The sequence below is a fragment of the Saccoglossus kowalevskii genome, chromosome 3, assembly GCF_978046115.1.
Source record: "Saccoglossus kowalevskii chromosome 3, keSacKowa6.1, whole genome shotgun sequence".
Classification (NCBI taxonomy): Eukaryota; Metazoa; Hemichordata; class Enteropneusta; family Harrimaniidae; genus Saccoglossus; species Saccoglossus kowalevskii.
Window position 1 is genome coordinate 23,914,162 of NC_140643.1, and position 21,938 is coordinate 23,936,099.

Below are 21,938 nucleotides of genomic sequence, written 5' to 3' on the forward strand. Positions count from 1 at the left end.
CCACGAATAATTTGATCAAGACATTTAGCTAATGGCCAAATTATGTTAATTTTAAAAACAAATTATTGAAAAATACATAAAAATGTGCAAAATATGGGAGTAAAACTTCAGCAGGAAAAATCATGACATTTTTTAAAGAGTTAACCTGTAATTATAGGCAATCACACCCAATAACAAATATCTCTCACTGAGCAGCACTATCTCGCAATCTGCTGTGACAACTTTTCCCACAGGTTGTATTATTAACAGAAACACATACATCATAACATGTATATTTAATAGCAACAGCATGGCACAACACTGTTATTTTATCGTTGGATGCTGACGACCAGTTCTTGCACTGTGACGTTATTTTTTCACACGAACACCAGGTTTTTGCCAATCAGTCGCTGTGCACATATAGATGCACAAAACATGAATGTCTTTTTATCTTTATCTGTGGCATCATTTAAATTTGTTCTGCAAAATATTATACTATAATAGTACTGATAATAAGTGTCCTTTCTTTGATTAATTCAAGTTATCTATCTGCATCATCTGCAGCATGATTCAGAACAGGGCATCAGTCATCAGTTGTAATTTTAATACATACAACAATGCTGGATGGCATTCAAACATATTTAACACATGAGTTATGTGGGAAAAAACAAAAAAATTGGAAAAATTATAGTGTATTTTGTATTTGAGTTTTAACAGCCAGTAACCCCAGAGTGAGTGGTTGTGTCCAGGGGTGCAGATTTTCAGGATTGAAAATGCTAAAGTCAGAACAAACACTGCTAAGAATAACTGATAGAGTAGACAAATAGCGATTTTCATGATCAGTTTATTTTGGAGCTGCAGAATATGTGATGAAGTCAACTCTGCAGCTGTTGTAATTTTAACATTTGTCTACTCAATCATTATTCAGATAATATTATGATTCATTCTGTGGATAGAAAAATATATATATTCAAAAAGGGGGATTTGTCACCTGCAAATGCGGCAGAAGACCGTATCGTGACGTTGTTTACCAACAAGCGCCGATCCATGAGCTTTTTAGTATGCATTGTTATCATTACTTAGGACTCAATTATCGGGCATGTGCAGGTGATTATTCCATTGCTTTAAATAAAAGCTGATTTGGAGAAATGTAATCGGTACTAAATTTGATTGTATTGTGCGTTTGTTTTATTTCAGTGATTAAGTTACTTGCTCTGCTTTCTGTTTTTGTACTGTTATATTATATTCATGGCAAGAGCAGTACATATCCTGCAGATCAGATATCAGGTTGGTTAATTTTTATTTCATATTTATTGGTTTCTACTGTGCCCGACAGCTGTGACCATCCCGTTTACATGTACAAGATTTATAAATAAAAACATTGTGTAAAAAATAATTATTAACATCTGCAGAGGAATTGAGAGGCAAGACGAGAATTGCTTTGTATATTTTTGTAAGAATTTGGTTGGTAGGGGTAAATGTATGCCAAAAAGAGAATAAATCTAATGGAGTGAGGAGTGTAATTTGTTAAACACTATTTTTTTTTTACTCAATAGAAATTTTTGTGTTTTGTATGGAATTTATTTTTACTGATTTTAGAAAAGTTGAATGTAAAATATAAGAGAACAGATACTGTAAAAAATGTTTAAATAGCTACCCCGTACATGCCATTTTAGCGAATTTGACTTCATGCATGAATTAACTGAATCTTAATTTAGCTAAAGTGCCAACAATCTCATTGTGAGAATATACTATTTAAATTAGTGATATCTTGAATTAGCGAAATTACATATTAGCTAAAATAACATGCTAGCTAAAAAGACATGTTTTACAGTATATTCACTGGATTTTATTTTCACTGAATTATCCAAAAATACATTCAAAGTGAAAATAAATCACTTCAATGATAGTACCGGGGTACTCAAGTTTTTTTGTTTTGAACATGAACTAGATAAAATACATGTGGTGGAAAAGGTCGATAACCCTGCTGATGAGAATGTAGTTGCTGTTGCTGGTGGTGACGAGGATGCGGGGGCGGCACCAGTTAAACTACCTGTTCCACCCGTTGTTAGTGTTCCGAATAATAAATGCGGCATCACCGAGATGTGCAGAAGCACAGAGAAAGTGTTTCATCTGATAAGTGGTGAATCCCAAGAGAGAACGCCCACAATATGTCTTGATGGCAAATTGTAAGTAATATAATTGTTTTTCTATTTGTGCTGATATTTATTTATTGCTTGATTGATTGGTAGTCTATAAGTTACTCAGATTACGTATATATATGGTAGTTTTTGTTATCAATATCACATCCCTTACTTTCAGCAGTCGGGTGGAGTTTGATCAGTGTGAATATTCGACTACCGTACGGATTCTTAGAATTTTTTATTCATACTATTTTTGGAGGATGGATCAAAGGGGTTGTTAATTCTTCATATCCATGCAATTCTACTTTACACACATTCCACATATCGAGACATGAATCATTTAGTGACCAGAAATGTTGCCATTGAGACAGTATCGAGCGAGGCGATCAATACATGTTCAACATTAAAAGTCATTGTTTACTCAGAACTGTTTTTATTCTCGTTTCATTTTTGTTTAGTTTCAATCCCATGGCACTGTGTGTAAATGCACATTTGTTCATTTCATTATTTAGTTTTATAGGTGGGGATAACCCTGAGCTCTATGCTGGCAGAGGAATGAACCTCATAGTTGTTGACAGTAAGTCACATGTTATTGTCTGTTGCCCACCACTTACAATCTCAAAACTGTTTTAGCTAACATCCTAATGCTCAATATCTCACAGCAGTGATGTCATACTTTACCCATAATCCTTTGCTGGAGAATCAAGGTGGTGGTGGTGATAAAAATTTGAATGTCTAGAGATTGAAAAGTGAGATTGCATTTTTCTACATTTGTATAGTTCTTTCACCTGGGAGCATTATGTTGTTTGGCTTGACTTTTCCTTTAATAATCCACCTTCAATACATATTATCAATACTTTCATCTTTTTTATGTGTTCATTCATGGTTGTAAATTTAGTTCTACATCATTAACGTGTATTGCCTGCTAAAAAAAAACCTCCATGGATAGTCAAAACAAATGGGAAAATCAATGTCAGTAGACAATGTGTTGATGTGTCATGTGTTTTGACAATGTTTATGTCTCTAGTTTTTTAATTTCTCTTTTAATTTGAAACTTTTAATTGTAATTCACTATATCATACATACATGGATATGTACAGTACTGATTTTGCACAACCATACATTTGCACAGTGCATTTATCACAATATGATCACGCATACATTGGCATTGTAGATTGATTGCTTGTGGGTCGTTTCTTTATTGCTTTTTTTCCCTATTATGTTTGTATCGCATATTTTAACTTGCTCTGGGGTAAACCCAAACATCTAACTTTTTGGATCCTCCCCTGCCCAGTCTGCAAGAAGTGATCTTATAATAAACATAATTACTATGGATGAGCCAGTCTGTTTGATTCCCAGTGTGGTGCAGTAAAAAAAAAAAAAAAACGTGTTAAAATACTGTAAACCACTTTAATTTTGTGAGAGACAACTTTTTGTGAGCCATGAAAATCTCCAAATTTGGTAGCAGTGACACGGAAGTAAGGGAATTTTGCAAAACTTTATCTTCACTAATATCATAAATACCCCTAATTGTGAAAACAGTTGCAGTGTATGATGCAAGTGCATTTATCAAACACAATAAATGGACAAAGCGAATGCAATAAAAGAGACAGAAATGCAATAAATAGACAAATGCATGTTACAAGTTTGAAAAAGCCATACTGTGCTATGTATATTTAGTTTTAAAAAAATCCAAATTTGTGAATTTCACATACAAATAATTGTTGTCTGACTAAGACAAGTTAGAACCAGCTTCAGTTTATTCAATAAATTACTTATGGGCTTCCGCTAACTGAGAATAAAATAGTTTACCCTTGGTGGTTTTTAGCCTCTGTGATGATTTGAGGCTATGACGTTTAGTTTAGTTATTTGCAATATGATATTGATACATTGTATGGAACATCTCTTGAGTATTTAGACTCAGTTCCAGACCTAGCAGTTGAGTAACAGACATCTTAGTTATAAATGCTTCTCTCCAGTGCGTTATTCTCCTCCTGGATGTGGTGATCAATACTCACTTGGTTCACTCTTCTAGATTGAGAAGTCTGTTCTCAGTTTACAGCCTGTTACCAAATTGTATAGTCACTTTACTTAACAAATACAATACAGAGAAGAAGAATGTCCAATGAAATGTCATGATTCTTTTTATGAGGTTCATGTGCAATTGTTGACATAATAGACAATTTTAGCTAGGAATCAACCTCCATTCTTGCACGAAAACCGTTAAACTCATCTATTGCATGGATTTTGCTTTCTCATGACAATCGGTAATTACTGTCGCTTTCTTTGTAAAACTGACACATTCGTCATTCGTCTTGGAGATACGCACCAGTTATCCCACTATTGAACATTCACAGCATTTTGAATTTTTTAAATTATTAGTTAAAAGTCGTTTTTATGTGATCATTTTTCAGAAGAAGCAAACAAAGTGCTGAAAGCAAGAAATTTTGATTTATACATGTTCGGTTAGTATGTTAATATAATTTCATTTTCATGATTTGATTTTGATTTACAATATTTGTCATATTTGTATTGTTGGTCAGTTCATATCAGCTATATTACAGCAGCAATAGTGGACTTGCATATAGTCTCTTGTTTATTTTTTGATGTATTTTGTATAAAATAAAATATCATGAGAATGTGTTAATGGCGAAAACCAAGTTACTGTGACATAAACAAGGGATTTGTGACTCTTGTAGATGCACTCTTGTGACACCAGTGATTATTGTTACTGATCTGGATTCAGTGCATGACGAACTGACTAACAGGGTCAGTTATTTTCCACCAATCAGCTTTAAGGTCAAAATTGGAGTCTCGTCTTGATTAGAAAGCGTGCCGAAACTGAAATTACGCAAGCTTGCATTCCACATTATTCTTTGAGATTTGTGATTAATGGCATTGCAAGACTACTAGGATACTGGGCTGTATATCACTTCAAGAATACTAACAATAGGTCATTGATGCGTACACTTCTGGTTGCGATGTTTGTGTGAGTGTTGGTCAATCAAATTACCGACTGACAACTCAATTGTTTGACATTCAAGCGTCTTCTGGCCAGCTTTGAACAGTTTTCTAGGAGTGTCTGATTTCTTTATTTTTGACCCAACATACAATACATATGGATTCCAGAGTTCTTGGTAATGGGACAGTTGTGAAGCTTGTTAATATCGACGTGCTTGTGATCACTATTCTCGGCAATCTTAAAAGAATATAAACTCATAAGTATAGTATACATGCTCCGCCCATCAAATATGTGACATCATCAAAATGCTCATTACTATTAATAGCCTTGCAAGGCTCACAGAACCCTTGCAAGGCTCACAAGTCTCTTGTTTATTTCGCAGTAGCCTGCCTTTCGCCATTTATATACTAATTTATTTTATTGAAAAAAAAACACCAAAAATAAACAATTTTCTGATTTCTCCTATTCATAAAGATTGTTTTTTTTAATTTCCTTAATCTTAGATGATGGTGAAATGATTGCGTGGTTGAAATCTCTCGGCAATGGCGATATTTTGATGGTTGCCACTTTTGATGATGCAGCACGTCAACTAACGGCTGAAACAAGAGAAATTTTAAAGAAAGATTTTGGGAGTACAAAAATAGACGATCTCAACTTCAGGGGAAACTGGGTATTTATTGGGCAGAAGGGAATAAGTGGTTCATCTTCCTATGAGAACGTAAGTCTTACAATTTTTTTTTTTAATGTTAGCTTGTATGTTATTTATAAACAGTGATTGTAAGCTGTACAGTATTGATGCGACTGTACGGTGAGTGGCATCACATATTTTTTGTGTGTTATTAAGTAATATCAAATACCGTAAAATCTATATTAGAAGCCGCATCTCTAATAGAAATCGCACCCATCCTTTTTGAATAATTGAGAACCAAAAATTCATCATTTCTCATATGTGTAGATGCTCTAATAGAAGCTGCATCCCATCTATTGCATTGTACCATTTTAATAGAAGCCGCGGTTTCTAATACAGATTTTACAGTATTATTGATTCGGGGAAAGAAGAATGTAATTGAAGAGCATATGCTTAAGAAGTAGATGGTTCATTAGTTTTTTGACTCGCATAATGTGCCTTTATTGAAGATGAGCTTTTTAATAGAGCAAATAAGGCATATACTTACATTGTCACTCAAAATATTTTTTATTTTTTCGATATCTCCAAAGATTGAACTGTTTAACAGTGAAGTCAGTGAATGGGCTCTGCAAACTTCAATCCATGGTTGTTTAACTTTACCAGGTATGTTTCAATATGACTGTGAGATATAATAATTTATTGTTTTTTTTAGTTATGTTTTATTCACACTTGAACTATATCATATGCATATTGTTTGCCATTGTGTATCTTTTGTAAAATGCTAATTTTCACACGTGACCACCAACTTGAAAAAATATTATTTTGTGATTTTTGTCTTTTTACCAGTTGAAAATACCTCATTTTTATCACAAAATTTTTGAGAATAATCGTGGTATGAGAAAAATAAACTAAATTACATGTTTCCATGGAAGTACGTCTGGCTACCTATCAGCATACAAAAATTCATGTAAAATGTTTACTACCATTCATTTTTCAAAAAGAAAAAACTATGGCAGATGTTTATCTATTCTTAGGATGCAAACTGCTTGGACAGTGTGAATGATTTAAAACTGTATTTCTACTTTTCAAATTTCTGAGGTGCCACCCAATGAACAATATATACACCATCAATTTTCATTATGCAGAATATGATTTTAAGAGGTCTTCCTAAAGCTTATTATAACTGAGTTAGGAGGCCTTGTTTGTTTTCACTTGTCAGTAACATTGTAGATAAATTTGTCAAAGAGATACGAGTAAGAACCTGTAGCATTCTCAAATTGAAATGAATGCAAAAATAGGCAGGGTATCTACCATAAAACTTTATTAGAAGTTGCATCCCTAATAGAAACCATTCTTTTTGAACAATTGAGACCCAAAAATTCACCATTCTTCATATGTGTAGATGCTCTAATAGAAGCCATATCCCCTCTCTTGTATTGTATCATTTTAATAGAAGCCGGAGTTTCTAATACAGATTTTACAGTACTTTTAATATATCTTATTTTATTGTGAAAACAACATCATTTTTGCTCATTTTATTTGTGAGAATGCAGGTTTAAATTTTAAAGAAAATAGTTCTTCTCTTTTTGAATCTGAGTAAATTACGAAATAAAATAGCAAATTATGAAAATTTAATTTTTGTGAACTCTAAGCGAATGTTCTCAAACCAACAAATGAAATTATTGGCTTTGCATTTGAACCATTGCTTTTTTTCAAACACTGGTATAGACTAGTAACGCGGCTTTTCCTTTGGTCAGATGCATGCCATGTTTGTTTTGGGCTTAACTTTTTAATCCAATAAACAACTGATCAAAACTAACATAACTAGAACATAATAATGCGATGTCCTTTATTATTTTATCATGATCAAATATACTAGTAGTGCAAGATGAAATAGGGAGTAATGTTATTTGGGTCATAGTTCGTTTTCTTTTTTCTTTTTAATAATCTTCACAAATGCGACAAAATATATGCAAGTTATTTCTATGTTTATTCTCCATGTTTCTGTAATATACAAAAAACAAGAATAGAGATAATTACAATTTTTTCCTCATTAAAATATCGGTTTCCTACTGAATATTAAATCGCTTAGTTCATGAGCATATCAAGTATTCAAATGCATTCTCCACTAAAACTATGAAGCCTTCACACAAAGGAACATTGTCAACACCAACACTGCTATTTGACCTTTATAGAAAAAGTTTTGCAAATTCTGGGAAAAATAATGAGAAATATTACCGGTATTCATAAATATTGTAGATGAAAGTAGGAAATATTAAAAATGCTGTAACTCATCCAAAAATTGACTGATGATGATCGAAAGGTTTAATTTCCGACTAGATATGAAAGTATGAGCCTGTGCATACAGCATTAGAATGATATTACAAAAACACACAAAGCAGGTAAATGAGAGTGCGTTCGGAAATTTAGGGTAAACTTTAGACACAAATATGTGTCGATAAACTACCAGCAAGGTCTGTCCAGCATCCTACAGGTGTAATAACACCTGCAACAATAGGCGTTGCTAGTCTATTCTATATCGCTCTGAGTTTCATGTTACGGTTCTTGACTTTTTATACAGTTGGCAGAGAGCAACACAAAGTTGATGGGTCGATTGATGAGTCTGTTCCAACAAGCAAGTGTGGTTTCTCTGAATCATGTCCTGAAGACACCATTGCTTTCAATGTGATATCTGGATCTCATGTTGGTAACCAGAAAGTACTACCAAGTGTCTGTATAGATGGGGACATGTAAGTTTTCTCAGTGATCAAATAATTCCATAGTAACGATTATCATTATATTTGCTAAAAATAGAATTGACGGAATTTTAGAATGCTGTGCAGCATGTAACACAGATCAAATGAAGACAACATGTCCAAATAATAGGACATTTAAAAAAAATCTTGGGATTACAGGAAAATTATGTCCAATTTGGTCCAAATGAACAAAAATGCAATATTTTATGTCCTCGCTTCATATATGTCACCTTTGCCCTGTAACACGCATAGACACTATTTTGTCAATTATGCTGCATTATTATCTTCTATAGTATTCATGTTGTAACACCAATAGACACTACCGTATTATGTAAATGATGCTGTACCATTGTTACCAAACGGGTATTAAGAGTTTGTTTTCAGGGGTGGGTGATACCAAGGTGGGAAATGGATGCACATATGGGGTTAATTCCTTGAATTGCAATATAGAGGGTTCAGGCTGAAATACAATATATAGTGTTTTCATGTTTCGTCTGATATTTCTGTGGTATTCTGCTGCTGTAAGTAATGCACGATTTGTTCCGAAATTCAGTTTATTGTGTGTATTCCAGGGTTATTCGTTTTTTGCTGAAAACACCCCTATGTTTTAGTGGCAGAGTTTGAATAGTCTCACTCCCACTGGGAAATCTGCATTGTTGCTTGAATGTGAGTTAATTAAACACATTTTCCAGACCGGCGAAAGAGTATGCAACAGCCAATTTTAACAGCCTGTCACGTGATTTTAGTCTGAATGTCAACATGAAGAGGCTAGTCCATTTTACGCAGGAGTAATTGGGAGTAGAATATGTGAGGAATAGTATCAACAGAGATGTGTATAGTGAAAAGTAATATCTATCCTTCATTTACATCTCTGAGCATTTCTGTTTTAGTATATTGGTTTGAAAATGTTGAACTTGCATGATTTGCAATATGTTTTTTTAATGGGACTCCCCTATTGATCGAATCCCGGGTTTGAACGAGAACGGCACACCACGTGATTCGTTTGAATACAATGCTGATGGCAAACATGCCGTGTTACTGCGGTACTCCACTGACGGGATGACTTACTGCATGCTACAACTTCGCTTGTGATGTTGCTTGTTAGCCATGGATTACATGAATCTTGATTACCAGTCAAATGTTGCTCATTTGACGTTGGTAATCTTTATTTGGAACTGAGTAACTTCCTGGTACTTCGTACTATGATAAAAATCAGTCAACATACATCAAGTTCTCTCAATCGTAGTATTCCATGTGATGTACACCTAATATGCCAAAAATGTTGCTGAACGATTTGAACTGAATAAAAATAGCAGACGAAAATTTGTTTACAAAATAAAAATACTTCGGTTGCCAATGAAAACCGGTAAAAAACAAGCAATATGTTTTCGGCTGTTATCATGGAAGGGACATGAACGTGAAGCTAACGTCTGTTTATAACTAAAACCGGGCACCTTATACGAGGTTTGCAAAATAACATGGCAGTCATTAGAAGTCACTTTATTTTATTGTTAGGACGTATTCAGCCGTTAAATGTATAATTTCCAATCGTTTTGCGATAGTATTTTGTAGATTGGAAGCAGCATTTACATTTTATTCAAAGTTCAAAGCTGCGTTGGGATTCCGTTGACAGTGGTAACAATGTCGGCGCCGGTGATCTCTTACCAGTGCGCAACGTAACCAAAATAAAAGGCATGATCATTTGGGCACTGCTATTACAAGACTTTGGCTGTTGCCATGGTAGCGGTGGGTCAGGATTGTTTTTACCATGGAACTAAAAAATTCCATGTTTTTACCAAACGCTTCATTAGCGTGGTATTAAGAGTTTGTTTTCAGAGGTGGGTGATACCAAGGTGGGAAATGGATGCACATAAGGGGTTAATTCCTTGAATTGCAATATAGAGGGTTCAGGCCGAAATACAATATATAGTGTTTTCATGTTTCGTCTGATATTTCTGTGGTATTCTGCTGCTGTAAGTAATGCACGATTTGTTCCGAAATTCAGTATTTTGTGTGCATTCCAGGGTTATTCGATTTTTGCTGAAAACACTCCTATTTTTTAATGGCAGAGTCGAATAGTTTCACTCCCACTGGGAAATCTGCATTGTTGCTTGAATGAGAGCTAATTAAACACATTTCCCATACCGGCGAAAGAGTATGCAACAGCCAATTTTAACAGCCTGTCACATGATTTTAGTCTGAATGTCAACATGAAAAGGCTAGTCCATTATACGCAGGAGTAATTGGGAGTAGAATATGTGAGGGATAGTATTAACAGAGATGTGTATACTGGAAAGTAATAACTATCATACTTTTGCACTCTGAGCATTCCTGTTTTAGTATATTGGTTTGAAAATGTTGAACTTGCATGATTTGCAATGTGTTTTTTTTACTGAAACTCCCCTATTGATCGAATTCCGGGTTTGAACGAGAACGACACACCACGTGATTCATTTGAATACAATGCTGAAGGCAAGCATGCCGTGCTACTGTGGTACTCCACTGACGGGATGACTTACTAGTACTGCATGCTACAACTTCGCTTCTGATGTTGCTTGCTAGCCGTGGATTGAATGAATCTTGATTACCGGTTAAAATGTTGCTCATTTGGCGTTGGTAATCTTTATTTGGAACTGGGTAACGCCGCAACGTCGCCAGCAGAAACCTCCTGGTACTTCGTACTATGATAAAACTCAGTCAACATACACCAAGTTCTGTCAATCGTAGTATTCCATGTGATGTACACCTAATATGCAAAAAATGTTGCTAAACTGGATAAAAATGGCAGACGAACATTTATTTACAAAATAAAAATACTTCGGTTGCCAATGAAAACAAGCCGGTAAAAAACAAGCAATATGTTTTCGGCTGTTACCATGGTAGGACATGAACGTGAAGCTAACGTCGGTTTATAACTAAAACCAGGCACCTTATACGAGGTTCGCAAAATAACATTCAGTCTTTAGAAGTCACTTTATTTTATTGCTAGGACGTATTCAGCCGTTAAATGTATTATTTCCAACCGTTTTGCGATAGTATTTTCTAGATTGGAGGCAGCATTTAGATTTTATTCAAAGTTCAATTGGGATTACGTTGACAGTGTAACAATGTCGGCGCCAGTGATCTTTTACCAGTGCGCAACGTAGCCAGAATAAAAGGCATGATCATTTGGCCACTGCTATTACAAGACTGGTAGGAGGTAATAAATTTGGGGCCAAAGTATTCAAAAAACAGATTTTGGCTGTTGCCATGGTAGCGGTGGGTCAGGATTGTTTTTCCAATTAGTGATGGTACGATCTGCCTATCAAGTTTGAACAAAATCAGCCAAGCCAAAAAAAATCACAGAAGAGTTAAAAAGCCATTCCTGGTAAACAGTTACTCTAACTTTGGGGTCAAATTTCTCATTAATGAAAAAAGATATAAAAAATTCAAATAGTAACTTTGTACCCACACTCAAATCGAGTACAATGAGCTATGTCTGAGGTGTTGTATCACAGGGAATTGGACAAACTTATGTATTTTAATAAATTATTGAATAATAAAATGTTATATAACTTTTCTTTTACCCCCTCCCCTTCCTGGTATCTAAATCAAGTAATCACTATTTTTATTTTGTAAACACATTTCTTTCTGCTATTTTTGTCAGGTTCAAATCGTTCACCAATCGTTCATTTTTGGCATGTTAGATGTACATCACATAGAATATTAGGATTGGGAGAACTTAATGTATGTTGACCACCTGGAAACTGAGTTTTATCAATCTTGAAGGGCTCTCTGAACATCCACCCGCAGCCTGGACCCGCAGTAAAATCAGCCTTTTCACTTTGGCGCGTAGATGTTTTGACTTGACAAGTTGTTTGACAGCTAGCAAAAAGATTGTGCGACGCGCATCGTCGGCGGCGTCTTTTTTATGACGTTTTGAACACTTAGTCAATTTGAGCAGTATTTATTCGGACAATGACTCAAGTTTAGACGTCTGATTATTTTATTTTCACACGTACAGTGACACGCGTTCTACACTGACACGCGTTGCTAGGTCGCAGCACTGTCTTGGAGCATATTAATGGGCAATTGGGTTCCCCGACCTAAATTTCTATCCCGATTTGTTGCACGTTCTTTCTTTAATATGAAATAATCAAATATGGGACATATGTAATAATAACAGAACCCCATACACTCCCAGTGGCTTCGCTCGTGAAAGTACGGCAGCAGGATACACCGCATCACTCGTGAAAATAACTTCCATACGCAATGAAAGCCACGGGGAGGGTATGGGGTTCTGTCATAATACTTCATTATCACTGAAAACATTTTCCCCCTGAAAAAATTTTCCAGTGAAAATGCCATTTCCCTCACACTCTATTGAGACACAGCACAGTGAAAATTGGATTCACATGTAATGCTTGAAAACATGTCAGCAAAAATAAATTAAGTGAAATTCTACGTGACTTCATAAGAGTTGGAAATGAACAAATTACACCCGACCCTACCACTCCATACACAATGTAAACTACACCCCAAAACATCCTTTTGCCCATGGGTACTATCGTGTTTCACCAGTGTATTCTATTTGACTTCAGGAGAAATCGAAATAAACAAATTAATTATAATTTCAGCCTCTAGTTGAGCACTGATTAAATCATAAACTACCTCGTCTTTATGTCAACTTTAAGTTATTCATTGCCTACATCAGTGACTTCAAAATATATGTTTCAATCCCAAGAATTTAACTCGCTGTTAATTGCATGGGAGTGCCAGTCTTTCATGAATTTCTATTGTCATGTCAATTTCTTGCGATTACTGGGAACATGAATCTGTAACTAAATACTGGTATAAGCACCGGTTAGGCAGGCTTGAACTATGCATGTGAAGCCACCTGAGAGGTATATTTAATCCAATAGATTTCTCATTGTTTGGTAACTATTTGCTGCAAATGCAGCAAAAATCAATATAAAAATATTACCCACACAGCATTCTACAGGTTACTTGTCTTCTATAGTATTTACCTTGTAACACCCATAGACACTATTATGTAAATTTGCTGCACTATTGTCTTCTATAGAATTCATCTTGTAATACCCATAGACACTATTATGTTAAATATGCTGCACTATTGTCTTCTATAGTATTTATGTTGTAACACCAATAGACACTATTATGTAAATTTGCTGCACTATTGTCTTCTATAGAATTCATCTTGTAATACCCATAGACACTATTATGTTAAATATGCTGCACTATTGTCTTCTATAGTATTTATGTTGTAACACCAATAGACACTATTATGTAAATTATGCTGCACTATTGTCTTCTATAGCGTTATAGGTGGTAATAAGTACATTCCAGGACGTGGAATAAACATAGTTGTGATGGATCCCCAGTCTAAACAGATCATGAACACCAAGACATTTGATACATATGAGACAGGTATGTACCAATATACATGGAATTTGTAATTCTGTTAAAAGTGCGATTCATTAAATACTTATTTAAATATAGTGGGTACAATATATACTGTTTTATAAAAGTGAAATCTTCAAATCTATTTGATTCATATTTAATCTGGAAAATTACATCATTACTTTTTTGTCAGTGTGATACACACCTTTTGGGACAAGATTATTCTTTGTGCCTCAATAATGATGCAAGATATTTGCTGAAACTTTTGAATATCTACCTGGGAGAAAGCAACAACTTAATAACAAACTGTGAAACATTCCTCGAGACTAAACCAGCTTGTCGATTCCCTGTCTAATATCTGTCTGACCCAATTTGACTATGATCAATATTTCTATTTAATCCATGTACTATATAATATTATTCTTAATTTTTTTTATTTTGATTTTTTCAGAAAAAGAGAGTATCAGACTTGTTGAGTTCATCAAATCTCTTGCTGATGGATTGATTGTGGTTGCAACTACCTATGATGAAGCATCCCATAGGTATATATACGACTGTTAAATGTCATAGTGTTGATTAACCAACTGAATTTAAAGTGATCCACAATCCTTTAGGATTAAACAAATTTGTAATATAGAATGCCCCCCCCCTCCCGACGTTATTGAATGTGTTAGTGTTGGTTTTACAAAATATTTCTTGAATTATTATCAACAATTTTATTAATTTGAATATTTTTTTAGTTTCAGATTTCGGCTAAAAATTACTTACTGTAGAATACTTTATTTTCGCTTGGAATTTATCTTCGCTATTTTCGCTGAAAGGATGATTTCGTGAAAATAAAATCCAGCGAATATACTTTTTTTTCCTATATTTCACATTAAACTCATCAAAAATCAGTGAAAATAAATTCCATACACACCGCCCAAAAAAGCCTTTTCAGCGAAAATTAATTCCAGCGAAAATAAAGTATTCCACAGTATTTCTTAATCAAAATAGAATAAACTTGTGGTAATTGGAACTCATGCACGGCATTGTAAATGCGAACAAATTATATACATTGTCTTGAATACACACTCACAAACTGTGATCTCAGTGTCAGTTTTTAGCCTTTAGAGTCTGCAGGTTATCAAATTCTCCCCAATAGCTCAGAATAAATGAAATTTACCGTACCACACTCATTTAATGAATCTCATGTTGTAGGCTCACTGCATGAGGGTATGCTCACTAACAATTTGGATTTGTACTTTGATTAAAAATTAATTTATGATTGACATTGACAATAACTTTGAAGATTTGTATGCCACTTTAAAACATGCATCCTGGTAAATTTTTAAAATTATTGAACTTAAATCTTAACTACTGTAAAATCGTGAAATTTGTATTAAAAGCCGCGGCTTCTATTAAAATGGTACAATGCAACAGAGGGGATGCGGTTTTTATTTGAGCATCTACACATATAAGAAATGGTGAATCTTTGGGTCTCAATTGTCCAAAAAGAATGTGTGCGGCTTCTATTAGGGATAGGGCTACTAATACAGATTTTACGGTAATTAGTAAATTAATATCAGAACTGTATTGTATAAATATTCATGATTGAATTCAACATAGGAATTTAAGTACTCAATGCGTTTTGATCATCAAAAAGCCATTTCATTGAGCACTCTGGTCAGATACATCTCCATGGAGTGTGATTTGCATACTAAAAGTTCTCATCTAGTATACGTGGTTTGCCCTTGCAACTAGCACAATAGAGGTGTTGCCAGACACAAAACTATTTTTATCAAATAAGTGGAGCATTTAGCTTATTTGCCTGTGTGTGTGTCTGTAGTGGAAATCAAGGATTTCCAAGATCAATGAAATTTTATTTTATATTTAGCTTTTTTTCATGGATTTATTTTATAGCAATTTTTTTTCATTGTAGAATAACTTATGATGCAAGAAATGAGTTAGCAAGTATTGGAAGTTCTCATATACATAGTCTGGATTATCGGGACAGCTGGAGTTTGGTTGGGCAGAAAGGTTTAATGGGTGTTTCACCATATGAAGTAATTCATGACAGGGTTGGACAAGGATGGGGTGCTCATGCTACCATTAAAGAGTGTGTTCCTCTCAAAAGTAAGTCTTGTGATCATTTGCATCAATACTTCATATTTAGCTATCTTGCAGTAAGGACATGGGAACTTATGCTGCAACTATGTCTGTGTGTCTGTTATAGATTGATTGTTTGTTTTTTTTGTTTTGTTTTTTTGCAGTTGAGTCTGTTGGAGGTCAGAATGTAGTTTTGAAAAACGGCAAACGAGGGGATTTTTGTAAACAGTATGAAGGATATGGTGACTTTTGTTCAGGTACGGTGAATATTCACTTTTTGTCGTCATATTTTACATCAGTAGACCATTTTCTGTCCACAGCTAGCTAGATGTTATTTGTGAAATCAAACATAAAAGCAAAGGTCATAGCATAGTGGCATCAAAACATTGTATGGGATTTGACAAATGCGAAAGTATTTTTTTTGTATTTTATGTATATACACATTTAATGATGACCAATTTTGATGCAGTAAGGGTATCTCAAAGCCTCAAAGTTTGACATTGAGGTATAAAAAAAAAATTCAAGTTCAAAATCAAATCATGATTTTTGCTGCAGATTTCAGTTCTCTTTCACACTGTACACAAAATCTCGCAGTGAACAGAAAAACACGTATTCACAATTTATTATATTGTGTGTAGCATGTATATTACAAGGTAAAGAAAATCCCAATAGGAATAAAGAAATGGGAAACGAGAGTGGGGTGAGATGCTAGTGGACTATAATGAATACAGTTCAAATTGATATTCACGATTTGATCAGCATTTGTGATGCCAATTTACGTCATAGATGTGCTTCATCACTAGAGGGCAGCATTTCTAGGAAAGGTGTAATTCAATGCATTTGTGAAAACCAAACTGTTACATCACCCTGTGACTTGCAGTTGTTGTGTTCAATATGGAAATAGTGACATACACAAGGCATGTAAAATGCATTTTCCTCTGATTACAAGTCACGAAATTAACAACTGTTTAAATTAAAGTAATAAATCTCTTTTTATTTATTTTGCAGAAGAGAATATCAACAAACCCTTACAGCCAAAATCTCTAGATGATGAATCATTGAAGAAGAACCCGGCATATTCCACACCGATACTGGTTATCCCAGGTATGTGCTACTCAGTCTGCCTTTAAAGAGCTTGTTGTCTGCAGGGGAAAGAGATCAGATAAGACACACAAAAAATAGAATTGTTTTGGGTCAGTATGTACGTCAGTTTGAAGCGTGTACCTCGCACATTTTTGGGGAGATTTCTGTCAAAATATTGATGCATCACCACACTATTATTTGTGCCAAAACACAAACAGTTTTTTTAGCTTACATGTGATTTAGTGAGATTATATTGTATTTCCTGTATCGTGTATAGATGTGAATGACAGGTGTATATGTATATCCAGTATACAATAAATGACATTTTTGGCTAATGTGTGCTTCTATTGCATCTATTAACCAATAACGTAATTGTTCTGCGTAACCTCGCTAAATTTATCTTTCTTACAATGGAAAAAAGAGCAACCATTTTATCCTAATTGTCTGCATCAGTGGGCGTTTGCGGTTCTACACTACTAACTTAATTATATATTTATTATATTTTCATCTTGACTGCCAGAATTTTCAATGTACATCATGTATTTATTGTATGATGTAATTGTACTTATTTTGGGTCAGTGGCGTGCAGTACTTTAATAAACAAAAAATAATTCTAATAAAGTTGTTTTCAAATGTCATTTTCGTTTTCATGAAATTCACTTTGAAGTATGACAAATATTTAATTTTCAATGCAATGTGAACTTTCTAGATTATAACAGCTGTAATATCCAGTCCGTTCACAATTGTGTCTTCTCCATTTCTATTTCAGGTCTTGATTTATATGCTTTACGTAAAACATTAGATTCCTTGTTGGAAGTGCCTGGATTGAATCCTGATGTGGTCATGGTAAATTGAAATTTTTTTCATGAAACATCTTAGAAGTTATACTACCGGTACCATATAACACATTTTTATTGCGATCAATTCATCAGTGTAATATGAGGTTATTCACAAAATATTGGAATTTATGGCCAAGTGCATTCTGTATTTTCTGGCCAAAACGAAAAAAAAAATGGAGGGTTTCTAGGTTGCATTCGCTCAGTTGCATCGGCATTTGATATTGTTACCAAATCATGACTCAGATTTTGGAGATCTCGCCAGCCCAATGGGAATGCTGGTCGTTCATGAATATTAATGAGCTATATGAATATTGATTAGGCAGTGAATATTAATGAGCTTGGTCACAGTGCAAATATTTTGCAATATAGTGGAGTCAAAATATTTATTATGTTGCACAATTTAAAGTAGAGATGCAGGTTCGTGGGCATTTTTCGTGAATTATCTTTTTTTTTGCTTTTTCTCACCCAGACAGTCTTGGCTAGATAGTGTTAAAATTTCGGAGCATTGTCATTGTTGGAACATACTCAAAAATCAATTTTAAAATATAGGAAACCGAGGCACGCGTATGTGATTAAAAGTCCCGAAAGTTTGTTTGCGTTGCTCTTTGATTGACAAGTCACTGTTGATGTTATATGCAAATGATTGCTGGCCCCAGTTACGGAGCAGCCGGTGTGCGACTTCCTGTCCTGGCTCTCTGTTTACTTACCTCAAGCGCGATCAACTAGCAAACTACAAAAGACAAACAAGACGTAGACGCTTCCAGCATGCAAGCGGAATGAAACAAAACATACACTTGTAACTGATAAGTAAACTTTTTCACCCTTAAATAAATTTGTTTTTCATTTATTTTCATGTAGGAGGTAGCGTCGATAGGGCGATTTAATTTTCGCGCAAAACAAGGCCACAATTTTTTTTGTTTTCTTGATGCATAGATTTTTCAAGCTTTTTCGCATTGTGGGCGAAACTAAATAAAGTTTCCACAAATTTTTACTCCAACGGCATTTTAAAACTGAAGTAAACATTTTTCGTTTGACAAACAACACTGCTGTTGCTGTCATCGATAACTAACTTTTCAGTGCCAAAATACACAAACATAAAATGCTCGGTTAATTAAAAATAAAAAAATACCCTGGAAATTACCGAAAAATCTGCAATGAGATGCTGTTTTTAAACACCGCGGAAAAATCATGCACTCTGCGATGCCATCTTGGTTACCTTAATCGGAAACCCCCTTGTCAGCTAGCATGCACCGGTAGCGATGTCGCAAACTACGTTGTATGGTCGTGATCGGCGGCCTCTGGTACTAAGGAACTCTATGAATGAGGTATTTCTAGAGGTCAGAGTTCGTTTAATTTGCATCGACCTGTCTCGTCTGTAGTTGAATGAAACCTGCATCGATTTACAATAGTTCCCTTTCTAATGTGACTTTATTTCGAATTTGTTTCACCGGCGTTTGCGAATAGCCGTTGTGTAGTAAAATATTAGGGCCCTTTTCAACCTGGTCGTCTAACTTCGCACGGTCCACGGAAACTGCGTCATACAAAGTATTTTTTAAAGGTTTGAGGGAAGGTAAATTTAGACTCAACCCACCCAATGGCGATCGCTATGTTTATATAACTGTATGAATAAGTCATCGGCTTTACATAATCTATTGTGTCCCTCGCTCAGTGGAATTAAAAACACGACGCCATGATAGTTTTCACGCTAGGTTGAGACTTCGCGGACGATTTTTTGTCCGTTTCCCTCGAATTGTAAATGTTTTTATTTTATTTTTTTTTACCTGACGATTTAACTTCGGCAAATTACAGTGTATGGTGTATTTCTAGGAGTTTCTGTTACACATATGAAGCGAATGATTCATTTTAAAACATTTTTTTACAAAATGGTGATTATCTCAGTTTCATGTTTTACTCCAAATTTCAACTTTAAAACTATTTAACTTCAAGACGCTCCATTTGTTTTCGATGAAATTTTCAGGGGTCATTATTCAGGTCTATCCTAAGTAAATGGCTTCGTATGGTTTCACTGTCTTTACTGGAACAGAAACAATAGAGCTGCCAATTAGCAGCTCTGTTAACTGTGAACGATTTATAAAATGTGAATATTTCAAAGAGCACTGTGTAAAAACTTTTCAATGGAAGCACTAATAAATAAGCCATTATGTTCCTAGTAAACAGAAGTTTTAAATAAGTGTTCTTAAATTAAAATCAGGGTATGCATTCAAAAGTTAAATAGTTTTAAGTGCACTTTCACCTAAAATGCATGATTTTAACCCAAAATCAACACCACTTAGCTTAATATGGTATCATAGTACATTATTGTATACCATAAAACTCAAAAGTTTAAATAAAACTCTTTCAAATGATATATAACTTGATTGGCAAAAAGTATATTTTACTCATGTAATTACAGTAATTAGAGGCAATTAGAAATATAGTCTCCCAACCTGCATCTCTACCTTAAAAATCAAACATTCTCTAAATGCAAATGCTGCAGACTAAAAACAGAAACAAATAATTATTGTTCCGATTTATATACAAGGAAATTTCAGCAATAGTTATTAACAAGTTTTGTCAAGGCAGTAATGTTCCGGCCACTGATCTTCAAATTTGATTCCATCTCTACCCACATGTACATGCAATAACACTCATTCAGATGACTGCAAAAATACATGTGCCAGTCTTTATATCTTGGATTAAATCATAAGAGAGTGGTTACTGCCTTACATGGCGTCGAGTATGAAACAAATACACAGAATTTGTGTCAGTGGAGTTGTGGGAATGTGGCATGCTCGATTATGCAGAAATAACACGAAGAGTTTGGTTGAAAAAATTGGTCTGAAATAGTTTTAAATGTTATACTTGCAGGTAGGAAATGATGGTGACTTTTCTGAACCCAAATCATTAGTTGACTTGTATGGCTTCAAGAATATGATATTACAAATTACTACCAAGTATCAGTGTAAGTAGTCATAATTATAATTATAATACAAGTTTATCACAACAAAAAAAACATTTTAACATGTCATAAACCATTTCTCAGGCATGCCTGGATGGATTTCATTTACTCATTGCCAAGAATTTACAGCACTTATGATTGGTTGCTGATGCATGTCGTTTTGTTTGGCGATTTTATTCAAAATGGTGGTGGGCATTTTTTTTCTACTCGTTTCTCAGATACATTTTGACATATTTTGATTAACTTTAGTCCTTTCACTGTCAAAGTATTACATGTTCATTACAAAATTTATGACATTGTTATTTACCGGTACATATGAAATAAGAAATTCATTCACACTTTTTTTCATGACAAAAAAAAATGTCACTAAATATATAAAGGGTATACATTTATATGTCATTGTCAATGTTCTGTAGTGAAATTCATGCTGACAGCCATTTTTAACATAAAACTGGCAAATCTAACACTCAAATTTGTTCAGAACCATTTCCTAGATATGACTTTTCTGATTTCAGTCATACATGATAACAATACATAAATACAATTATACTAGATTTTTCTCACTAAAAATTCATTCAAAAATTCAAGACTTTATATTATTGACAGGGTCATTAACAATTACTTGCAATTTACAAATATGTTATTATGTTATGGGTCTTCATGTGTGAATTAATACTGGGTTTTTCAGAAAATGTTTATACCAAAAGGCACTATAAATTATAGGTAGCTTCCATCCACCTTCCATGGAGTCTTCTACTCATATATATGTGCATACAAGAGAGGATTCTTATATTTTAATGAATTATTGCAAATGTAATGTATGAATGTTGTGTATCCATTCCAGATCACATGCACAAAGGCATGGAGGAAGTGTTTAAAAAATTTCCCAAAAGTGAATATGTTATAGTTGTCGAGGAGCAGCTCCAAGTGAGTCCCGATTTCCTGAATTATTTTGCTCAGACGTTACCATTATTGGAAAAGGACTCCAGTATCCTAGCTATATCTGCATTTAATCAGAATGGTAAGTTTAGATTACACCATCAAATGTAGTATTCTATGGCAAATGATATTGTTCAGTTCTGCTGTGTAAATCTTCATTG

General features: G+C 34.3%; 1 protein-coding gene across 1 annotated transcript in view; it reads left to right on the plus strand.

The window, feature by feature from the left end:
• The window catches only part of LOC102809486 (protein O-linked-mannose beta-1,2-N-acetylglucosaminyltransferase 1-like), a 37,675-nt gene that overhangs the window by 2,418 nt on the left and 13,319 nt on the right, over positions 1-21,938 (plus strand). Inside the window, exons 3-17 of the mRNA XM_085496941.1 lie at positions 1,177-1,266; positions 1,931-2,168; positions 2,636-2,700; positions 4,538-4,588; positions 5,589-5,803; positions 6,304-6,376; positions 8,295-8,463; positions 13,787-13,896; positions 14,321-14,411; positions 15,791-15,984; positions 16,122-16,214; positions 16,966-17,061; positions 17,810-17,886; positions 20,748-20,841; positions 21,683-21,859. Of these exons, the coding sequence (XP_085353067.1) occupies positions 1,177-1,266; positions 1,931-2,168; positions 2,636-2,700; positions 4,538-4,588; positions 5,589-5,803; positions 6,304-6,376; positions 8,295-8,463; positions 13,787-13,896; positions 14,321-14,411; positions 15,791-15,984; positions 16,122-16,214; positions 16,966-17,061; positions 17,810-17,886; positions 20,748-20,841; positions 21,683-21,859 (1,833 nt within the window). The remainder of the gene's footprint in view (positions 1-1,176; positions 1,267-1,930; positions 2,169-2,635; positions 2,701-4,537; positions 4,589-5,588; positions 5,804-6,303; positions 6,377-8,294; positions 8,464-13,786; positions 13,897-14,320; positions 14,412-15,790; positions 15,985-16,121; positions 16,215-16,965; positions 17,062-17,809; positions 17,887-20,747; positions 20,842-21,682; positions 21,860-21,938) is intronic.